Source organism: Urocampus carinirostris, chromosome 1, assembly GCF_059441175.1.
Source record: "Urocampus carinirostris isolate Australia breed hairy pipefish chromosome 1, RoL_Ucar_1.0, whole genome shotgun sequence".
NCBI classification, from domain to species: Eukaryota; Metazoa; Chordata; class Actinopteri; order Syngnathiformes; family Syngnathidae; genus Urocampus; species Urocampus carinirostris.
The window spans coordinates 57,964,544-57,985,956 of record NC_142349.1 but is presented as its reverse complement, the minus strand read 5'-3'; the positions used below and the strand labels follow the sequence as shown (position 1 = coordinate 57,985,956).

The window sequence follows — 21,413 nt, the reverse complement described above, 5'->3', positions numbered from 1 at the left end:
ATCTTTATTATTATTATTATTATTATTATTATATAATAAGACGGGTCAAGTGTATTTCCGAATCTTAAGAGTCTTATAATTCAACATAACCCCGATAACTTATTGTGCTATTTTATGAAATGGCATTTTTAATCAGTGGAAATTTTAGAAAATGTAAACTTGGCGCATAACTCTAAATCCAGGCCAATTTTACCAATGTGGTCAAACATTGCCTCCTAAAAAATGTCTGTTATTATAAAAATAAAGACCATTACTAACTAGAAATGCAATTTGTTTTGTAATACCCCTTACAATAGAGGTTTTCAAATTTTTCCCAGCTGGCGAACATTGGTAGAGGCCAGTGAGCCCACAGAAAGCAGAGGAAAAGCACAAAAAAGGAAGCTTTTGCTGGAAGGCGGGACTTAGAAAAGCCATGTGAGCATCACCTGACCACCCCCCCTCTCCTCTCTTTTCTGCTCTCGGGCATGAGACTTGACCCAAAGTCATATTTATATACAGGAAGCCCGATGTGTTTGTTCGGAACAATAAAAAGAGCAGAAAAAGTAGGGGAAAGAAGTACAAAAAGCATGTTAAGACGAAAGATGAAAGGATAATTTTGGGCTGAAACCGAAACTGTGAAACGTTTGTCCGACAATCCAAAATATAAAAATAATAAAAAGTAAAAATAAAATAAATTACTTAGTTTGAAATAAGATTCTAAAAAGGTACAATATAAAACAATAAAAACTTTCAGGGCTATTAGAATATGCCAATTTTAAGTATTTTGTTCAAAAAAAGGCAGTTAAGTGCTAAAAGACTTTTTGCAAATCATGTTGATGTACTTTTTATGACGAACCCATATTTAATTTTGAGGTAGCATCTGGGAGTTCACGAAAACAAAGGTTTTGGCCCAAAACAAAAATGGGAAAATATGAAACACTTAGCCAAAACCTGAAAATGAACCACACACATCAATGATAAATGAATAAATACATATTTATTTTTCACTGACTTGAGATGATTTTTTTGTTTTTATTATCATTGATATCATCGTTGTGAAACATTGTATGGAAGGAGATTAGACACTCCCGGGTAAAATGTGTTATATGGACTTTTGAAGAGAAAAAGATAAAGAGACTATCAGGATACATAGGCAAAGAGTAATTACAAAGTAGTGCTTAGAAAACTGGCCCAAGTTATATAGTGCAACGTAACGATAGCGCAAACAAAATAAGTGCAATAACATTTAACAGCAAAGAATTTAAAAACCCAAATAAGTCACAAGGTGCCTATTTTAGCAATTTTCTGCATTAGTTTATATTTTCTGTTTAATTTAGCGGAAAATAATAATAATGATAATAAGTTACATATGTTTTCACGTTGTTTTGTGTCCATTTAGGGAGGGGGTCGGCAACCTGCAGAGCAGGACCGGCTCTTTAGCTTGCGCAACTGCCGCTTCTACAAAAAGGTTTATAAATTGAAAAAGAGGGGTAAGCAAAATATAGGTTTTGTTTTAAAATGGTTTCTGTAGGGGGACAAACATTATGGATTTTTGTTTTTATGTTTTCCAGTGCCGTTAAAATGCGTAGATTAAATATTACAACTCAACTCGGGTTGTATTTATGAGCTGGTACAAGCGCGTTTCACCTTGCTCGTTTTTTTCTCTGCTATGTCCCCCGTGTGAGAGCCTAGCCAAGCCCTGCCCCTTAAAGGGGCAATGTCAATAGCCAGGCAGGTAGCAAACCAGCGAGTGTGTGAGTGTGTGTGTGTGTGGTTGTGTGTGTGTGGGTGTCGGAGTGATCCGCCATGGACCCCAAAGGTAAATGGTGAAAAACAACTGCAGACATCAAACAAACTCTATTCAGGTGATTTTATTTTTCACCTTTTCAAAAGGTTGATATTTTATTTTTATAAATGCATGCTGCGTTTTATTCCACTTGCTTTTCTTTTGGTCCAAGTAAGGGGCATATTACGCATGTTTTTTTCCAATCATGTTTTTTTCCAATCTCCAAAATAAAAAATTCTATTATTATAATTATTTCTTAATGAAAATTCTAGACTCTAAGTGACCAGAACACAATATTATTTCGCCTTACTTTTTTGCTTAGCTTTAACAAAAAACGAAAAGAAAAAGAAAAGGAAAAAGGTAAACAAACATAGAATATGGAAAAAAACTAAAGGAAAAAAGGGTAAAGAAAAAAGTGTAACAAAAAAGGAGCGAAAAGAAAGAAAAAAGGAAAAGAAAATATGAACAAATGAAAAGTAAAAGAGGAAAAAAGCCAGAAAAAAAGAAAAAAGGCAAAAAACTGAAAAAACAAAAGAAAGAAAAGGTAAAAATGAAAATAAAAGAAATATATGAATAATAACTTTTTCTCACTGTTTCAATTTTCCTTTTTTTTTATTTTGAAAAAGAAATAATTAAAATCATGCGCAAAAAAAAAATAATAAGAGGTGCTGAGCCTTGGCAACAAGATGGCAGCCAATCATTTCAGCCCACTCTAGGTGGGGATCATCTAATGTGAAATAAATGCCGATTTCTTGACCACCAACTATTTTAAAAAATGCATGTATACAAGATGGTGAACAGAAATATATGAACTATTTAAATTAATATTTTTTTACTTTTTTTAAATGAATTATTTTTTGACCACCAATAGGCACTAAATAAAATACAGTGTACTTTAGTATAGTAACAAAGTTAAACTTGAAGCAGTATCCTCCAACAGAGTAGTCACGTCAGTCTCCGCAGGATGTGCTGCATCCAACTTCGTCATTTTGATAGTGAGCTAATATAGCTAAATTGTTGGCCTGGAGACGGATGGTTGCCACCAGGCTGTACTTACCCAAGACATACCACAGGAAGTGGTGCCCCTACAACCCTAGTGGTCAAGTGATCCAAAGAAAAATACATCATGTGTTCATTATAGAGATTATACAGTACAAACCTTTTATTTTTTTGCGGATTCTGACAAATGTGTCTTTTTTTTTTTGGGGGGGGGGGGGGGGGGTGTTTCAATGTTTTCTACAACAGAGACAAATTCAAGTTAAGGAAAAAAAAAATCAATGCAAGATTTCAATTGAAAGATCAATTTGAGATAAGATGGAACCTATTAAACAACTTGTACCTGATGTCTAAATGACTCACTTTTTAATTTCATTTATTTTATTATCATTTTTTTGTTTGTTATGGGAATATCAATTGTTTATACTTTTTGTGTTATTATATGGTGAGTGACTTAACTCTGTTAAATTATTTCTGTAGTATAAGCATGTAAACATTAGCCAACTAGCAGCAAACAAATACATGGAAGCAGAGGGACACAGGAATTTTTGAGAAAATATATTGTTGGACCAAGTTTGGCTTTTCAAGCCAATGACTTCCCAAAGCGCTTTACAGTGGGCTTCACATTTCCCAATAGCGGCCTTGTATTGCAGCCATGTAAGACGCTAACCTTCTTATTGGGGGTATTAGGGGTTCAGTGTCTTACCCAAGGACACTTCGACATGTAACACGGACAAGCAGGGATTCGAACTGGGATCCCTTGATCCCAAGACGAGCGCTCTACCTCCTGAGCTACATGCACACATTCCCGAGTTTCACTTCGCTGTGCACTTTGGATGTGATGTCATCACAAAAGCCTAATTTTGAAAGCATTTTTTTCCCGCTTTTAAAACTTTTAAATCTCACTTTCGTCCTTTTCAGCAAAAATCCTTTCTGTGCCAAAAAATCAGTGCATCCTTAGTAAAGATCTTGGTTAGGTTTACATTACAATCTTCAGGCGACGTATCAATACAATTATTACAATAAACATGTATAGAATATTACAAAAAGTAAATTTTGTATAAGACAAATCATTAAATGTCGAAGATCTAAAGTTTATGAAATTATGCTACTCTAAAGTTGAATTTATTATTGAGCAAGAAAATAGTCAAATATTTTAATATTCTAAAAAAACATAGCAATATAAAAAGGATAACTATATACATATGACTAAAGTTAATGGTCAAGTACAGAAAAGAAGCATTGTGGAAAATCTGAGAGACTCAAAGTCTGAAGTAAGTCACTGATTAAGTGTGCCTTTGACCGAACCCTCACAGATAAAGCCAACCTTTGGGATTGGGAGGGTTCAATTAGCATGTCCTCCTGCTCACCTACAAGTTAATTCAGACTACAAAAAGAAATTGCCTTTTTTCGGGAGTTGGTGGAATTATCATTAATATTATTATTATTATTATTATTATTATTAAAAACGGCATCCCGGACATCAACGCTGGCCTTGCCACACATTGTACTTATTATCAGTATTTCCAAACAGCATACGGAGTTGTACAACTGCTGTGCAGGTGTCGAGCCAGACCAAAAACAAAAAAACTGTCGTGACTCAGACTTTTGTCCACCTGGACTGTGGCAATTCACAGCAGATAGTTGTTCAATGCATTTAAACATTAAGACATCGGGCTGCAAGTCCTGGACTGCAATACAGAATTCCCTCGATTTCCACGGTATATCTGCTCCACAACCAACCATATTAAAGTGGGGTGTGGAGTTTAAGGTGTCCTTAAAAAGCTTAAAATCATATATTTTTATTCTAAGTATGTGTTAACAACTGAGTTAAAAAAGCCTTTATATACTGTATTTTTTTTTCACCAGGCCTATCTGCTTTTATCTTACTTTTACTCTCGGTGTTCCAGCCACAAAGCGCATTACACTGGAGGAAAGGATGCAGGGGATGAGGAGAGGAGAATGATTTCATGCGCATGCTCGTGATTGTCTTTTCAAATACAGTCTAGATGCCAACCAAAACCCCCCAAAAAGAAAAAGGAGGAGTTTACTCGAGTGCATTTAAGGATTTCACATACTTGTACACGCAACAAAAGGATCCTGGAAAAGGCGACAATCATGATTCAGCCAGAAGATGGCATCAGAAAATAGAAAATATTGAAGTTACGGACACCACCTTTAATTACATCATAAGCGCAGTTTTCCTCATCAAGGATGTTTGAGCTGCAAAGTACTCTGGGTCGAATGATACACGCAAACTCCGGATTACTCAGTAAAAAAGTCTTGCATGTACCAGTGGATTTCTCCAGGCATTTCTGTTCATTTCCTGCCCCGTTGAAACATGTCCATAAATCCATCAGTTTTGAGTGGATGCCACAGTTGTATACATCTGTAGTGCTTTAGCAAGACACATATGAGATCACCTTGTAAACACATAAAACAATGCAGCAATGGAGCTTACTTTTGATGTGCGGAGAACATAAGCAAATTACTTTGTTGAATTTGAATAGTGACGTAAATGAAATCACACTTTATTTAATGTAATAATTCAATTTCAACCAAATCTATTTGCGTAATGACCTCGCTCCGCCCTTGTTTTTCGGAACACTCGCATATTAGGCATGTTAATGAGTCATTTGGATTGCTGTTAAATTTCAAATTTTAGATCCCAGTTGGCTTATTGATTGAGTGTAAACTTAGTCAAAGTCCTGCAAAGGAAAGGCAGATATTTGCAAACAACCTTGGTATTACAGTGGGACCTCGCTACTTCGCGGTTCGCGGCTTCAGAGCTTCGCGGTCTGTAATGGTTAAAAAAAATAAAAGTTTTGTTTTTTTAAGGGGCGTCGCTGCTTTTTTTTTTTTGAAGGGGCGTCGCTACTTCGCAGATTTTCACTTTTAGCGGGTGGTTTTGGTCCCCATTAACGTCAATGTCAAATCCAATTTCTCCATATAGATACTGATGCTATATACAGTAATATGAAAATATAGTTGTTCAGGGGTCTGCTTTTATAATGAAGAGCAGAAATCTGACGATACTATTTTTACGAGGCTGAAATCATAAATTTGAACATTTTGCAAACAGTTGCGCTTTTAGATTACTTGATTTCAAAACAGCTTTTAAGTAGAGCCCAAGGATATGGTGTTTCTACCTTACGATGTTTTGGCGTTATGATTTAGAATACAATAATTTTTCTGCCTCTAACTACGGATTTTTCCCTACCATAAGAAATGTACAATAAATTATTTTGCGTGGGTTTATGCGCGTGTGCCTTTGTGAGTTATGTACATAATACATCTCTTAGATGCTTCATTCCTAGTAAGCGTCATAAGTAGCTGGTCCTGTATAGGTTTGTGTCACGGCTTCACGAAGATGCATTTATTGTATTGGCTGAACACCCTCCCATAATGCCTTTCAGTCTCGTCATATAGTTCAGAATTCTGTGTGCTGGGTCAAGACTTGGCAAGTTAGTGGGTCCCAAGACTTGCAATGATGCAAAAAGGAAGAGCAAAAACATAACGATGGAAAAGAAGTTTGCCATTATAAGGAAATACAAAGAAGGCACAATTCTAAAGACATGACAATCCTCACAAAAGGCAGTTTTCAAATAAGTTTTAATTTTTAATTTGCAATTTTCGTCCCTCTTTGCATCCACCCACGAACTTCACTGTACCAGCTCAAGTCACGTCCTACTAAAGTTAAATACAAATTTATTTTTCCTCTACATGTATATTTATGTGTAATTTTGTTTAATTATATACACATATATTCCATACAAGTAGTAGTTATATGGGGTGCTTGGTGATTGGGACGCCTTATTACCAGGTTTCCTTCCCCCACCATATGACATTTTGAATTTGGGATACTCACCTCAGACCGGATTGATGTCATATCTTGGGGGTATACTGTATATTGAGTATTGAAAACAGCTATTGTTTATTGACCACTTGAAAATATTTTTTCTTCATAAAATACCTGAAGTACTTGGATTGTCTATATCAAAAATACATATAATTGACAACTTCAACAACCAGCGACTACCATACTGACAAATTCCTTTATAGGGTATAGCAGGCTGCACTGGAATGTATTGGGTTATGCAGGTGTACCTTACGAGGTGTCTGGTAAGTGTATTTACAGTAAATGGGGGAGGGGTGTCCTTACATTATGTAGGCCATCTCAGACGTTGCAAATGTCATACACACCACAAGTGCACGCACACCCACACACGAATAATTTTCCAGAGGACAAACGCTCGACCGCCACGCCAAGAACAAACACACGGCTGTCGTACTCGAACATGACAGTAGAAAAAGTTGCGTTTATAGGTCAATAAAAAAACAGGATATTGCAAATTGTGTAACCGGTGTAGAAACAACAGTCCAACTCACTATTGTGCACAGTCGATAAGCTGGTACTCATTGGACCTCTCGAAGCATGCTTTTACCCCTTCGTCGTCCCACAGCTTTTTTGCGTGGTCAAAGAACTCCTGTGGAAAGAAAAAGAAGAAATAGATGGTGAGTGGGACATAATGAGAAATAAATTGAATCTTCTGTGATTTTATCACACCAAAAGACTTCATAAATGCAGCGACATGGTGCCATCGCTAGAGTGTACTATACCTCCCAAACAGTGAACAGGAGGTGTTTATTTAATCAACAGCAAATGGGGGAAGGCACAATGTTGGAAAAACATTTGAGAATGTTTTTAGTATACTGCAATTCATGGAGGTAAAAGTGGATTACATTACAAAACTACTTGGACACGGAAAAACACATATCTTTCGGAACTCTCATTAGCCTTCATGACACTAACATACATAGTGGTGCCTCAGATGTCAAATTTAACTAATTCCAGGTAGGCGAACGAGGTCGGAATTGATGCTTTTCCCATGAGAAATAATGGTAAACTCATTCATTTGTTCTGGCCCATAGGAAAAGTCAAGGTTTTTTTCAATAAAGCCTGCATCTAACTACCCATTTATTCCTAAAAATGGAATTCAGACAAACACTTTGAAAAATGTTTGCTTCGGTATTCACACAGAAAAAAGGGAACTCAAACAAACCTGATCAAACCCAATTATACTCAAACACAGTTGAAGGTAGCAGAGTGACACAAGCAGCCAGACAACATATTGAAAATGTACTCCCATTTTGTGAGTTTTACAGCTTCCCCCAAAAAAATAAAATAAGGGACGGATAAAAAGACTTATGTTGCACAGGCAGTAACAACAATTAACAATTGAGCAGAGTTGCCTTTGAACCGCTGCACAAACATTACAGTTTTTATCCTTATGAATTGTTCAATATTTAAAAGTTACACGTTTAAATATCAGTGAAAATCAGTAAAAGACACCATCTTTACCGGGTGAAAAAACATTTATCATGAGGCGGACTCATCAATCCATCCATTTAGGTTACAAACTGCTTATTCCAAGTAGCAACAATATAAGTTACCAAGGAAACCCCACAACACAGTGGTGGGACCACATTGTCTAAGAGGACGAATTGTTGTGTAAGGATGCCATCTAAAAATAAATCCATCCCTACGTAATGTACAGGATACTTTCTGAAGCATGGATATGTTTTGATAGAGTTGAGGCGTTTCATGAATATAACTATCTTTAAACTTCCTGTAATGATAAGTAATTTTAAATTAACATCTCAAAAACACAAAACATGCCTTTGTTTTTCCCCTTAACCCGTTAGGTTTAGTCGGTGCACTTCGCTCTCCATTTGTTGTGCAATAAAAACCAGAAAAACCTGAATTCTTGTTCCCTTTCATTTACTTTTAGCAGACACTCATGCAAGTAAAAGTTTGTCCAACAACAAAGTGTCATCTCCTCACAGTCATGTGAAAAAATCTCATCTGCAAAATTAGTATTTTTCAATCAAAAGTATCATAGTCGTATCTTCAATCTAACTTTTATGTTGAAAAATAACTCCAAAATTCATTTCCTTCAGGACGAGCAGTGTTTTTTTCTCCCAGCCTCACTGCAATTTTTTTTTCTGTAATACATGACAGGGTTTTGGCATCCATAGTTTTTATTTTATGTTAAGATGTGGAATACGATGATTTCTTTCAGCCCATCGTAACGGCATGTTCTCCACCGTGCGACATCGACAACAAATTATTTTGCATGCCGAAAAAACTAAGAAATTCATGCAAACGTAGAGTTGCGTATCTAAGATGCCCGACTGCTTTTGGCCAACGTCATATAAGATGCTGATCTGCATTGGTCTGTGTCACAACGTCATGAGGTTGACGATAAGCAATCAAATTTCCCCCCCAAAATGCTCCTTTTCGATCTCCAATCAATTCAGAATTTTGTGTTTTGATTTGGTAAACTATGAGTCCCAAGAATTCCAGTGATCCTGAAAAGGAGAACCAAGAAAATAACAATGTTAACAAAGATTGATACTAAAGAAATGTGAAGAAGGCACCCACTAAGGCAGGGGTCGGGAACCTATGGCTCGCGAGCCAGATATGGCTCTTTTGATGATAACATATGGCTCGCAAATCTGGCTCGCAGATTTGGGTTTAAAAAAATTATCGTTTGCTTAAATGCATCCATCGATTTTCTATTGATCATGTCTTGTGCAGAGTTGCAGTTGCACGAGCGATTGTCTATTTTAATTGGATGATAATACCCGATGTTGGCCGTTACTGGGGGGCACAGGTACACGCCCCCTTTTGCGTCCATTGGCACTTGGCCGTTGGTCATTAGCTCAAAGCTAACTCTTCGACGGAGAAGATGGCGAAACGAAAAAAAGATGATAAATATCGTACATTTCAGGACTAACAGTCCGAAGAATTTGCCTTTGTGAAGAGGTATGCCTAATTTGCTATGACAAAATTGCATCGATAAAACAGTCGAATGTTAAGCGGCACTTCGACACACGCCATGCCCCCTTTGCACGGTCTGCTTTTGCAGAGCAATGTGCGCTGGTTGTCAAGAGGAAAGGTGCTCAGCCGTTTTACGGCTTGCCTCAACGAAATACGGATTTTTCTTGAAACGAAAGGCAACGAGCATCCTGAGGTAGCGAAAACTGAGTGGCTCCTCAAGTTTTATTATCTCGTCGATATTACCGAACATCTAAACCAGCTCAACGTTAAAGTGCAAGGCGTTGGAAATACAGTGTTATTCCTTCAACACGTTGTGTTTGCTTTTGAAAACAAGCTGGAGCTCTTGATCAAGGATTTTGAAACAGGTCGCTTACTACATTTCGAAAAACAGAGTTTACAGAGGCATACACAACAAGTGAGCCCGCTCAAAACATCTCCACCAGCTAGCTGGCTTCACATCCGGTCTCCTCCAGTCGTTCAAAGCGCACTTTGGAGAATTTCGTGAGCACTGTGGTCTTATTAAGTTCACCACCCATCCAAACGAGTGTTCACTGAACACAGCTGACCTGAGTTGCATTCCTGATGTATCCCTGGTAGATTTTGAAGCAGAAGTGGCTGACCTGAAGGCCTCAGAGATGAGGATGAGCAAGTTCAAATCACTGAATGAAGAATTGGAAAGAATTGCACGACAGAAAGCGGAGTTGGCGAGCAAGCACATGAGGACAGAACTGGACAAACTTCAATCCAAAGACGAGCTGATTCTCAAAGCTTGGAACGCGCTTCCAGTCACATACCACACACTGAGGCGTGTGAGTATTGGTGTATTGACAATGTTTGGATCGACGTATTCATGTGAGCAGTCATTTTCACATCTCAAAAACATCAAGTCCAACCTACGATCACATTTAACGGATGAAGGCGTCAATGCCTGCATGAAGCTTTAACTCACCAAGTACCAACCAGACTACAAAACCATCAGCAAATCCATGCAGCACCAGAAGACGCATTAATGGTGAGTATTATAACATCATTATTTAAAATAATAAATTAAGACGCTTGTTATGCTCACATTTAATTGAATTCAGTCTTAAAATATATTATATGGCTCTCACTGAAACACATTTCCAAAAATTGTGCTTTTATGGCTCTCTGAGTCAAAAAGGTTCCCGACCCCTGCACTAAGGAATATGGCCACCGATCAGGACAATTATTAAAAACAAGTAGGTGATTAAAGCAACAACGCGTTCTAAGGGCATGACAAAACTGGCAATGAAAGTTTTACCATTAGTTTCATTTAAATCCCGATTAAATCACACCAAAAAATTATATTTTTCCTTTCCATGTACATTATATTTATTATGTTATTTAATCATGCAAGTGTATATTACGTAGTACTTATTATACATTATTATTTTGTTATTTTAATGTTTATGGGGTACCGGGGTTTCAGAATGCATTAGCTTTTCACCATAGGTTTCTACCCCCCCCACTATGATAATTTCACTTCATTATTATTCCCACCTCAGATGAGATTATACTATGCAATGCAGGGGTTCTGTATAGCTTTTACAACAGGCTAAAACAATTCCCATTTAGTAGCACTAAAGTATTATTCTATATTACTTACTAAATAAACGAACTAACAAATTATTACAAAAAATCAAGCATGTCTACTGAAAAGCAGCTTTCAGAAGAAGTTTTATCATGCCATCTGTGTGTATGCACTGACTTGCAACATTCAAACTTGATAGGTTCAGGACAAAGTTAGGCTGTAAAAGGATGAATCAAATCAGTTTCCTTTAAAAAAAAGCATCAAATAATCTAAGTTTAAAGAGTGTATCAGGTCTGCTAAATGAACACGCACTTTGACAATGTTGTTTTGATAGGGCCGATAAAACTAATTGTCTACAGATACGCCAGTTCAGTCAGAAACAGGAACAAACTTAACCATTCAGAAATTCAAAAGGTCCCAAACTTGTAAAACCTTCCTATTTGGACAGTGCACTCAATAATGTTGTCGTATTTTACTCATCATCCTGCAAAGGGACAATGGAGAGCATTATGAGAAGTGCCCCCTCTTATTGATGACTTGAAGACATTTCCCAGGACTGGTTGCTGTGCGTTTGCCATAGCGCAAAGCGATTGGGCTAGCAAACTGCCTCTTGTCCTCTTGTGCTACTCCCTCTCCGAAAACCACCGCATGACCGTGTGCACTCCTTGCTGGACGTGCACTCGTACTGTGCAAAGAAGCTCAAAGTAGCTCCGAACCGGAGGCAGATAAATGATCACATGCTCTAGGAGACATCCTCTCAGCAGATCCGGTGATTGAGTTCAACGGGGAAGAGAACCAATAACTGTTTGCTGCACGCATATATTAAGCGAGCAGACCTCTGCCAAAGCAATAAACATGTGATGACCCTATCTTTTAAATATCATACAAACGGGTACTGGCTAGTGTTCCACTCCAGACCTTTAGGTGGAGCTATTTCCAGAGGTGGTTGGTTTAAGCAGAAAATACAGGAACTGTTTACATCAAATGTCCATATCATTTTTCACACGTAAGTTGAAGACCGTTATTTTAGTCACTCTCACTCCAGCAAAGAAGGAACGAGGACAGATATTCAGAATTTAGAGTAGACCCCCTGGGATACAGTGACCCCACCTTAAGCATTTTCTCATTACGGTGTGGAATCAGATACCCCTCTTTACGGCAATTCTCCAACTATAAGACATAACAAAATATTTCACCTGCTCAAAAATTCAAACTTTGCGGCGTTTGTGTGTATGATGAATTACGTCTCCATGATGCTCGTCTTCCAACGGTCAACGTCATATAAGATGCTGGTCTGCTTTTGGTTTGCATCATGGACTCTTGAAGATGCTTTTATGCTAATGGATGAACTACCTCGCGTAATGCCTTTGTTTCTTTGTTTAGTTTAGAATATTGTATGATTGGTAAAGAGTTAGTGCGATACAATTGTGTATTTTTTTTACTTTATTTAGCAAAAATATGATTTCATGAAAACGAAGATTACAGTTAGCAAGAAACGTGAATATTCGCCAAGGAATATCAGTGTAACAAACCAAGCCATGTTAGGTCAAATATATTTATATAGCTCTTAATCACAGAGGGACTCAAAAGGCTGCACAGGCCCACGTTTCTGGTAGTCAACATCACTTGATGGCTCACCTACAAGAGGGAAAGGAAAAACTACAATAAAAACTATGAAGGAATCCCCCATCCAGGACAACAGGCCGAATTGGATGTTGAGTGGGCATGGATAGACAAAACAATCAACACCAACAATAAACATAAGGAGTGACTAAAATTGTGCAAAGGTTTAAGACAGCTTGGAACAATTTTTAAGAAGAACAAGGCAATAAAACAGCTATGTATGTCTTCTAAGTGCAAGACAATCCTTGAGGCGATTTGAAATCAGTTTTGATTTTAGTTCTCCCTTCTAACTCCACTTTACCAGTTTAAGTCACATCACACCAAAAGTTAAACAACTTTTTTTTCTTCGAATGTATATTTATTTATGTTTTTTTAATCATATACACGTAAATAAACACGAGTAGTACTTATTACATAACATTTAGTTACGTATGCTCTATAAATTGTGCAAATTTCCAAGACAGCCGCAATTGTCAGGATAATTATCAAGGAGTCAATTAGCAAGGAGGTTTTCTAAGAGCATGACAATCCTCACAAGTTTTAAAATCAGATTTAATAGGCCATCTCCCTTCACTTCTGCATCCACCCATTAACTCGACTATACTAGCTCAAGTCACATCACACATAAGGCAAATAAAAATTCATGTTTTTTTTCTTTACATGTATATCTTTGTAGTACTAACTAGAGTTTGACTGATGATCGGGCGGGCCAATTATCAGGACCGATATTTGGGAAGTCGATGGAAATCGGTATCGGGGGTTTTACTTAATTGACGTGCCGATTATTGAGCACAACAATGAGAAACAGCCGAGCATAGCCTTGCTCTCTTTCTCCTGGCTTGTGTCTCTGACGCTATCCACCCTACGACTTCTGAAGCATGAAGCTCCCTACTCTGCACTGTCCGCAGTCACAGACTGTAGACAGGAGCGAGAGTCAGGGCTGCTGAAAACATTTTTTACATTTGCAAATATTTTTCACATTCGCAATTAGCGTACTTTTCTCTCTCTCCAGCCCTTTTTATGACCTCCCTTGACTGAAATGTCAAGGAAATGTCGTCAACGGGCAGCGACGCACACCCGGAAGCAGACAACACCGGTATTGGCCTAATTCTGACTCCCCTGCAAAAGCAGACTCCCCTTCACTTGAACGAGCACTCAGTTTTTCCTATGCTCTTCAGCGCTGCGCTTCCGATAGAACTAGTGTCGCGATCGTAGTCTATATAATGAGTTTATTAAGAAGTATTCATGCGAACGTCACAAACACTAGAGGCGACCCAATGTAACTAAACGCTATAATATTCATAATCACAACTAGTTGGGCATAAATAGGCATTATATAGTGTACTATAGCAGCCTTATTGTAATGTATGTTTATAGTGTTCCAAAGTAGCCTCATTGTAATGCATGTTTATTGTACGAAATTGTTCACTGATCGCTGTAACCAGTGCACCATTGTGAATGAGACCCTGGTTTTATTGGATATCCCCTTTTAAAAAATTGTTTGAATTTAAAAATCTGACCTCCTTACCTACTCATAGCAAAGTAAATCATACTTCAAACCTATTGTAATGTGGCTTTGGGAGACAACAGAGAAATACTACACTTATTAGTCATGTGAAAGATTAGTCATGTTGCGTTGAAGTTCTAATTTAGTTACTGTAAAAGGTTTCACAGAACTATTAAAGTTTTATTTTAATTTATAACAAATATGCTTTTCTTTTTGCATTATTAAAAATTCCTGACACCAATTATTAAGCTTTTACAGCAAATGAATATCAGCTCCAAATATCAGTATAGCTGCTCTTAATACTAACGATCTGTATCGGCCCTGTAAAACCCATATCGGTCGATCCTTAGCGCGAACTATAAACTATTTTGTTCCTAATTTTTATCACGAATTGACAATTGTAATGTTTTTACCTTGGATACCTGGGTTTTGCAATGCATTAGCTAAGTGCCATAGGTTTCTATTCCCTGCGATACAACAATTTCACCTTATGATCCACACCTCAAAACAGATTAAAATCGTATACTGGGGAACTATTCCAAGGAAATATAAGAGACAGCTATAGCGTGACACAACAATGTTAAGAGCATTGAATTACCTTCCAAGAATTTGCAGTAGCACGCGGGCAATTTTTACAATAACGTTGCCGCTAGCTTGTTCATTGGCCTGTTAGGGGCTCATGAACAAGATGAACTCTGTTGTCTTTTGCATGACTTTTCACCAGCACGGTCGACGCGTTAGACCACACAAAAGAACGGGGCCATATTTGCTTTCTTTTCACTTGCGCTGAATAAGATTTACTGATTACATTCTCCTTGCACTGCTTCTTGCCAAATATCACAACGGAGGAGGGGCTCCAAGTCCGAGGACGGGCCGACCTACAGAACGTGGACGCCGGATTTAGGGACGACAACCAAGGGCGCTAATGGTGGAAAGATCTTGGCGGTGGGGGGGTGTAATTGTTGGCGGTTGCAAGCTTCATGTGTTCCTTGGGGCTTCTTTATACAGATGCGTGTGACACGGGGCCTTTGAATAAATGTAGTGTGTACTGCAAAGTCTTACAGAGCAACTGATAACACCAAAAGACCACGGAGGGAATTTGCTTCAACACATTTTTACCCTTTAATGTGATGAGTACAAAGTGGCTAGTCTTGCTTGTGCACATAAAACATTCAGGGTGACCCAAAGATGTCTACAATTTTGTGCGCTTTCTCACGAAAAATTCATTCTTCAAAAGCTCGTAGTCTTTGGGGGCAAAGTCTGCTGCAAGGTTCAGCTCATGTCTAAAGAGCGGTAGGACGTTTTATAACAACAGCAACGGCGATCAGATGATAAAGATGCTGTGTCTGAGTCAGATCAAGAGGGTTTTCCTGCTACTTAACCATGGAAACCAGTACTATATATTTCATGTGGGGGAGCAAATCCTAACCCAAAAAACAACCTGGATAGGGATAGGGGCTGGCACGCTGTACTTGCCAAAGACATACAGGAAGTGGTGCCCTGACAACCCAGGCAGCTAAAGCAACCGTGAACTAGAAAGAAATACACATGGGTGTGTCAGTGGAGTGCCTACCCTCCAATCAAGGGTGAAACTTAGTCCTCTGAGGTATCACGAGAAAGAACGCTTTTCACACTATAATGATGTATGATATGATAATTTGTTGATATAATTTATAGAAATGTCCAAAGGTCTCCTATAATCCTTCGGCCTGAACCTGTCATCCTTTTTTTGTTTTCAGGTGATTTGTTCAATTTGTTATGTGACATTTGTTGCAACATGATTGAAAATAAAAAGATAAATGAGAAAAGAAAAAATACAAATGCAAATTAGCCCTGAAAACTTGTGTGCTGAGAATTACCAAAAGTGCAGCATTTTTTGTTTCAGAAATAAATTGACAAAAAAGGGTGCAAAAAAAAAAAAAATGTTGTGATCACATCAAGTCAAAAGTAAAGGGAGCTGTTTGAAGCTGGCTTTCATTCAGGGCAGAGTTGGTCTGCGACACAGGTGTTTATTTTTCACCTGGCACACGAGAAAGGAGATGGAAAACGATGTAAAAACAGGAGCTCTGCTAAGCTTTTACCAAAAATAAATTTTCTCAAAAATGTGTGTGTCTCTCTGCTCCCACATTTTTGTTACTGGACTTTGGCGTATTTTCACACAATAACACTCCAAAGCTCCCTTACTAGAGCTGATCCATTTATATTCATAAACATGTACTTTGTGTGTTATTCTCTTAAATGATTGGCTGGCACTAACCTACATACAAGAGCTTAATTTACCCTTATTTGTATTTCATATTTCACTTTGGTGAATATGAGAGTGTTACTCGTTTGTTGCATGACCAGTTTCTCTTCTGCTCTCGTTTTTTTTGTCTTGTTTTTTGCCATTGCGACATCAGGTTTGTTTTTTGTTTGTGTTTTCTGGTACAGATATTTTGTGAGTTGGTTTGAGTACACTTATTTTAGTTTGTTTTCGTTTTTGTTCCTGTGATTTGTTATCATACATTATCCTTTTTTTCCCCCTTCAGTTCCCTCTTCCGCTCATATCGGGTCCACACCCCAGATTATAACATCTACTTACCCAAAATAATATATTTAAATATATCTTGGTTTGTATTAGATTGGGCCATGTTAAGATATTCTCACTTGACACATGCGGTGTAAGATTCAGCACTACAAGTGCTACAACTAACTACACTTGCACACAAAGTAGATCGGTGGGCGTGGCTTGTGTGAAGTTGAACCTCACCTGTCACATGACACTGTAACTCTAGCTAAGGGCCAAACAAACCCAAGACAAATGTTAACCCTCTTATTAATTTGTTTGTAAGGAAATTCTTGTTGCATTGCACAGAGCAGGCCAACACACATTATCGACAAGTTTAACATCCAAATAGTTTTCCAGACGGAAATCCAAGGAGCTAGTAGCAAGGCAAGGGTAGCAGTAGCGATAGCGCTTGTTTGCATTGTCAAAGACAAGCACCTGTAACTAAACCTTCAACTCATTTCCATAAAAATAATTACCTAAAAGTCAACATTGTGTTTGCTTCCAGACATGTATCCACTGTACAATTTTTCATTCTTTCCACTTAAAGTCGAACAACAAAACATATTTCCCTCAAAAAAAAGGAATTTGGTGCCACAGAGCTTATCTGTAAACAAATCACTAAATTAAGTACACAGCAGAATAAAAAAAAATACATTTTCAAGTTAGCAACTTACATAAAGTAAGCGACTATAATTTGTCTCAGTACGACAAGAAAGGTTCAACATGGCACCAACATAGAAGAAAAAAATAACCATCTAGCATAAACATAAGGCATCAACAAAACAAATGCAATTAAAAGAACGATTATTACGCTTATGAAAGGACTAACTCAACCTTTTAAATTGGACTGGTAACAGCCAGAATAAAAGTATATTCGGATTTCATAAAAAACGTATATTGGCAATACTGTAATCCCTCATTTATCGCTGTCAATAGGAACCAGAATCCCCCACGATACGTAAAATTCTGTGTACCCGATCTTGATATAAGATCGGGCCTAAGAAATACAGCCCAACCCGACCTGGCTCGCGGGTATAAAAGCCTGAACCAGCCCGGATCTGACCGATTAACTTGATTTTAGGGACCGGGCCCTAAGTCAACCCCAAATTGCATTTCGGCGATGTGCGTACTTTGGCCCCGGAGGGCGCATTGTGGCGGTAAGTACACAGCGCCAAAGTGTTTTACTCAAGTAAAAGTACAATTAATTCACTCAAGTAGAAGTAAAGATTTGTCATCAAAATAATTACTTGAGTAAAAGTAAGTGCATGTTCTGCAGATACCCCAAGAGGGAAAAAAAAAACAGCCAGAGAAGAGCCCGTCCCATCCCGACTTAATGATTGGAAATTTATACCCGACCCGGGCATAAGGTCTTACCTCAAACACAATCCATTAGGCAACGTGTGCCCTGTTGGCCCTCAGCAGCAGAAGTCAACCGGGGTAAATGGATTGCGGCCACACGGGTGCCGTTTATTCTAGGTAATAAGAATGGAACAAAAGAGCCGCCACCCATGTCACAAAGTCGCCCTCTATGCCACCGGAATAGTCGACTGGGGATAATAAATCAAGACCAAAACAGCCCTGTTTATTTTAGGCCACAATCAAACTGTTCAGCAGCTCAAACCAGAATAAATGCGCTCGTTTTAAGCGTCCAGAACAACACACTGCCCGACAAAAGCGCCTTCTGCTGGTCCTCGTTCACAGCAATATGCAATCAAGGATAATTGATCTCAGAGTATTTTGCAACATTTCATAAGCTAAAGTCGAAAAGTAGTACGCGCAAAGTTGCGAGGGATCACAGTACAGACGCTACCAGACTTACAAACGAGACGATCGTTCGTAAGTTGAATTTGTTCGTAGGTTGCTTCAGTGCTAGATTTCGTATGTTTAAGGTTTATATAAGTATGTTTAAAGCTTTGATAAGTAACCTCCATTGTTTTGTATTTAAAAAATAAACATTTAATAAAATAACATGCTCTATAAAGATAAATAAAGTTAAGTTTAACTTACTTTTGGAAGATGCGCTTCAAGAGGTCCTCCTCCGTGTTAAAAGGCGACCGAAAAAAAGCATTGCGACCATTTTCTCAACCACATTAAGCTTCCATATTCCACTTTCATTTCAAAAGAAACGGCTCGCCTCTTCTCAACACTACGCCAACCATATTGAATGGATGCACGAGATATTAAAAAAAATGTCAACGTTCTAAGCGTGCTGGAGATTCATTACACGTAGCACTGTATGTTTACATATGAACTAGAAAGAGTAAGCAGATTTTTTTTCTTCTGGGTGGATGCTTGGTGACCTCTCACAGTGCCACACGCCGGTAGCGACGGAAAGAAGCACTACAGTAATGTCCTGTACTCGGAAAAAGGTGGACACAATACAAAATCTAACTTACAGCAATATCCTGATATTTTTTTGACCGTTTAACGTAAGTCGAATGGTCGTAGGTAGGGGGAGCGTCTGTAGTCCAATCCAAATTCGACCATTCCTGTATGTAAACATACTGATTGTCTGAGTGTAAAAAATATATTTTAAATAAGGATTTTAAAAAAGCAGGCTACTTTTTTCAATCTTCCTGGGTCTTGTCGGGCCATCGTGGCTTGCTAGTTCGGTTGTACTATGTCCGGTCCCTTCTCGTGAGTTTACATGTGAAAATGCCTAGTTGTCCTACGTTTAATGTACTGTATTGTTGCTTGAGAGTGAGGAGGAGAAGGAATGGGAAAAAAAGATCAGAAAATATGATATGTATATCTGATTCAAACCATGTCATGATTTCTAAATTAATTAACAAATGACTGTTAAAATTATGTAAAACATGATGATGAGTTAAAATGATTGATAAACCTTTGAATTCAAGCCCTCATTCATTTTTTTCTTTTCTGTTAATTTTGTGATTTGATGATAGTTGCAACAAGGTATATCTAAAACTACATAACTATATCATGCTACCAGCATACCAGATTTAGCCACTTTTGGCTTGTTACAAATTCTAATGTACCTGATCGTATAATCGGCTCCAGCTTTTATCACAAAAATCTTGCTAGTAGCTTAAATAGTACACTCAGTCCTTTACACAACTGTCGACCTGATTGACAGACTAAGAAATAGACTAAGAAACTCAGCTATGACTTAATTTCAAATAAGGATATTATAAATATTAAAGGTATTCTTCCTTGTCTAGAGAGAGAAAACTAAAGACATTCAGCTTTGTGCTGAAATGGCCAAAGGAAGAACACTCAAGTTTGCAGCCGACCTCGTGAAACAAAGGAAATTGCTGGAGGGGGGAAATTTTATGGTTGGAGGAGGCAAAGGTTGAGAGTGCGGCCAGCGGCAAGATGGTGGTGGCCGCCTTTGCATTCTGCTGCTTGTGTTTGGCTTTCAACAGCCCTAAATGCAGGTAGCCTAGCGCGGAAGATAAACACCTGAACATAATAGTGAGAAGAGTTGAATTTCATATTTTACAAGTGGTTGTCAATACAGATTATTGCAACAAATGGAATTTACAAGTTTATTTGCTCGTCTGTTTAAACATGTTGATGCTGGACCAGTCTTTATTCTGGAGGATAAATGATACCACTGATGCTTTTAAATATAATGTGTATTTTTTAAACAAATTGTTTAAAAAGCTTTACCTCCAATTAAGTTAATGAACCTGACTAATGACAGGGTGCGACAATCAGCTTTTTTTGGGTGGCGGCCCAAATGAGTCCAAATCTGGTGATCTTGTCAGATGCAACCATTTTTATCAATATAGATACAGTACACCCCAAGGTTGCGGCGTCCATGGACGAATACGTTTTCATGTTGGGATGTGGTATAAGATTTTCTTCATCATACAACATCAAACATATATCATTTTAAGTGACCCAAAACTTCAAAAATTCAAACTTGCCTTGTTGGTGAATACGAATGCAAGAGTCACGCGCCTCATATGTCTCTAACATGCCTGTCTGCGATTGGTCGACGTCATCAAAAATGTTGGTCTGCTATTGGTTTGCGTCACAGCATCACAGGGATGTGATATGCTATTGGCTAAACTATCTCCCGCAATTTCTTCCTCTCTCTCTCTTTTTTCAGTTAAACTATTATAATAAACCTGAATTTGTTATAGCCATGGGTCCCTAGATTTGCAGCGATGCTAAAGGGAGCCAAAACATGATAACAATTGCCTTTATCAAGAAATATGAAGAAGGCACACGCATGTTTACCCTAACTAAGGAATATGGCCGTAATCAATCGACATTGGGGATTATTATTGAGAACAATGAGGTGATTCTAACGGCATGACAACCCTTGTACGTGAAAGTTTTTACATCAGTTTTAATTTTACTCCGCTGTCTCCGCCGGCTATGCATCCACCCACCAAAGATGATTAAAATAATCTATATTCATGTATAAAATAGTACTTACTGCATAATTTTGTTACTAATGTTCAATATATACAATCTTAATGTTTTTACCTTGGGTACTGGTGGTTCGGAACACATTAGCTAATAACCATAGATTTCTATACCACGCAGTACAATAAATTAACCATACAGTCTATTGTATTTGCAAGACGTTTGTCAATTTTGTAT

General features: G+C 37.9%; 1 protein-coding gene across 2 annotated transcripts in view; it reads right to left on the bottom strand.

Moving 5' to 3' along the window:
* Window positions 1–21,413, bottom strand: part of LOC148376370 (guanine nucleotide-binding protein G(olf) subunit alpha) — an 81,871-nt gene that overhangs the window by 35,417 nt on the left and 25,041 nt on the right. For both annotated transcript variants that reach the window (XM_088346583.1, XM_088346584.1), the window contains exon 5: window positions 7,151–7,248. In XM_088346583.1, the coding sequence (XP_088202709.1) occupies window positions 7,151–7,248 (98 nt within the window). The remainder of the gene's footprint in view (window positions 1–7,150; window positions 7,249–21,413) is intronic.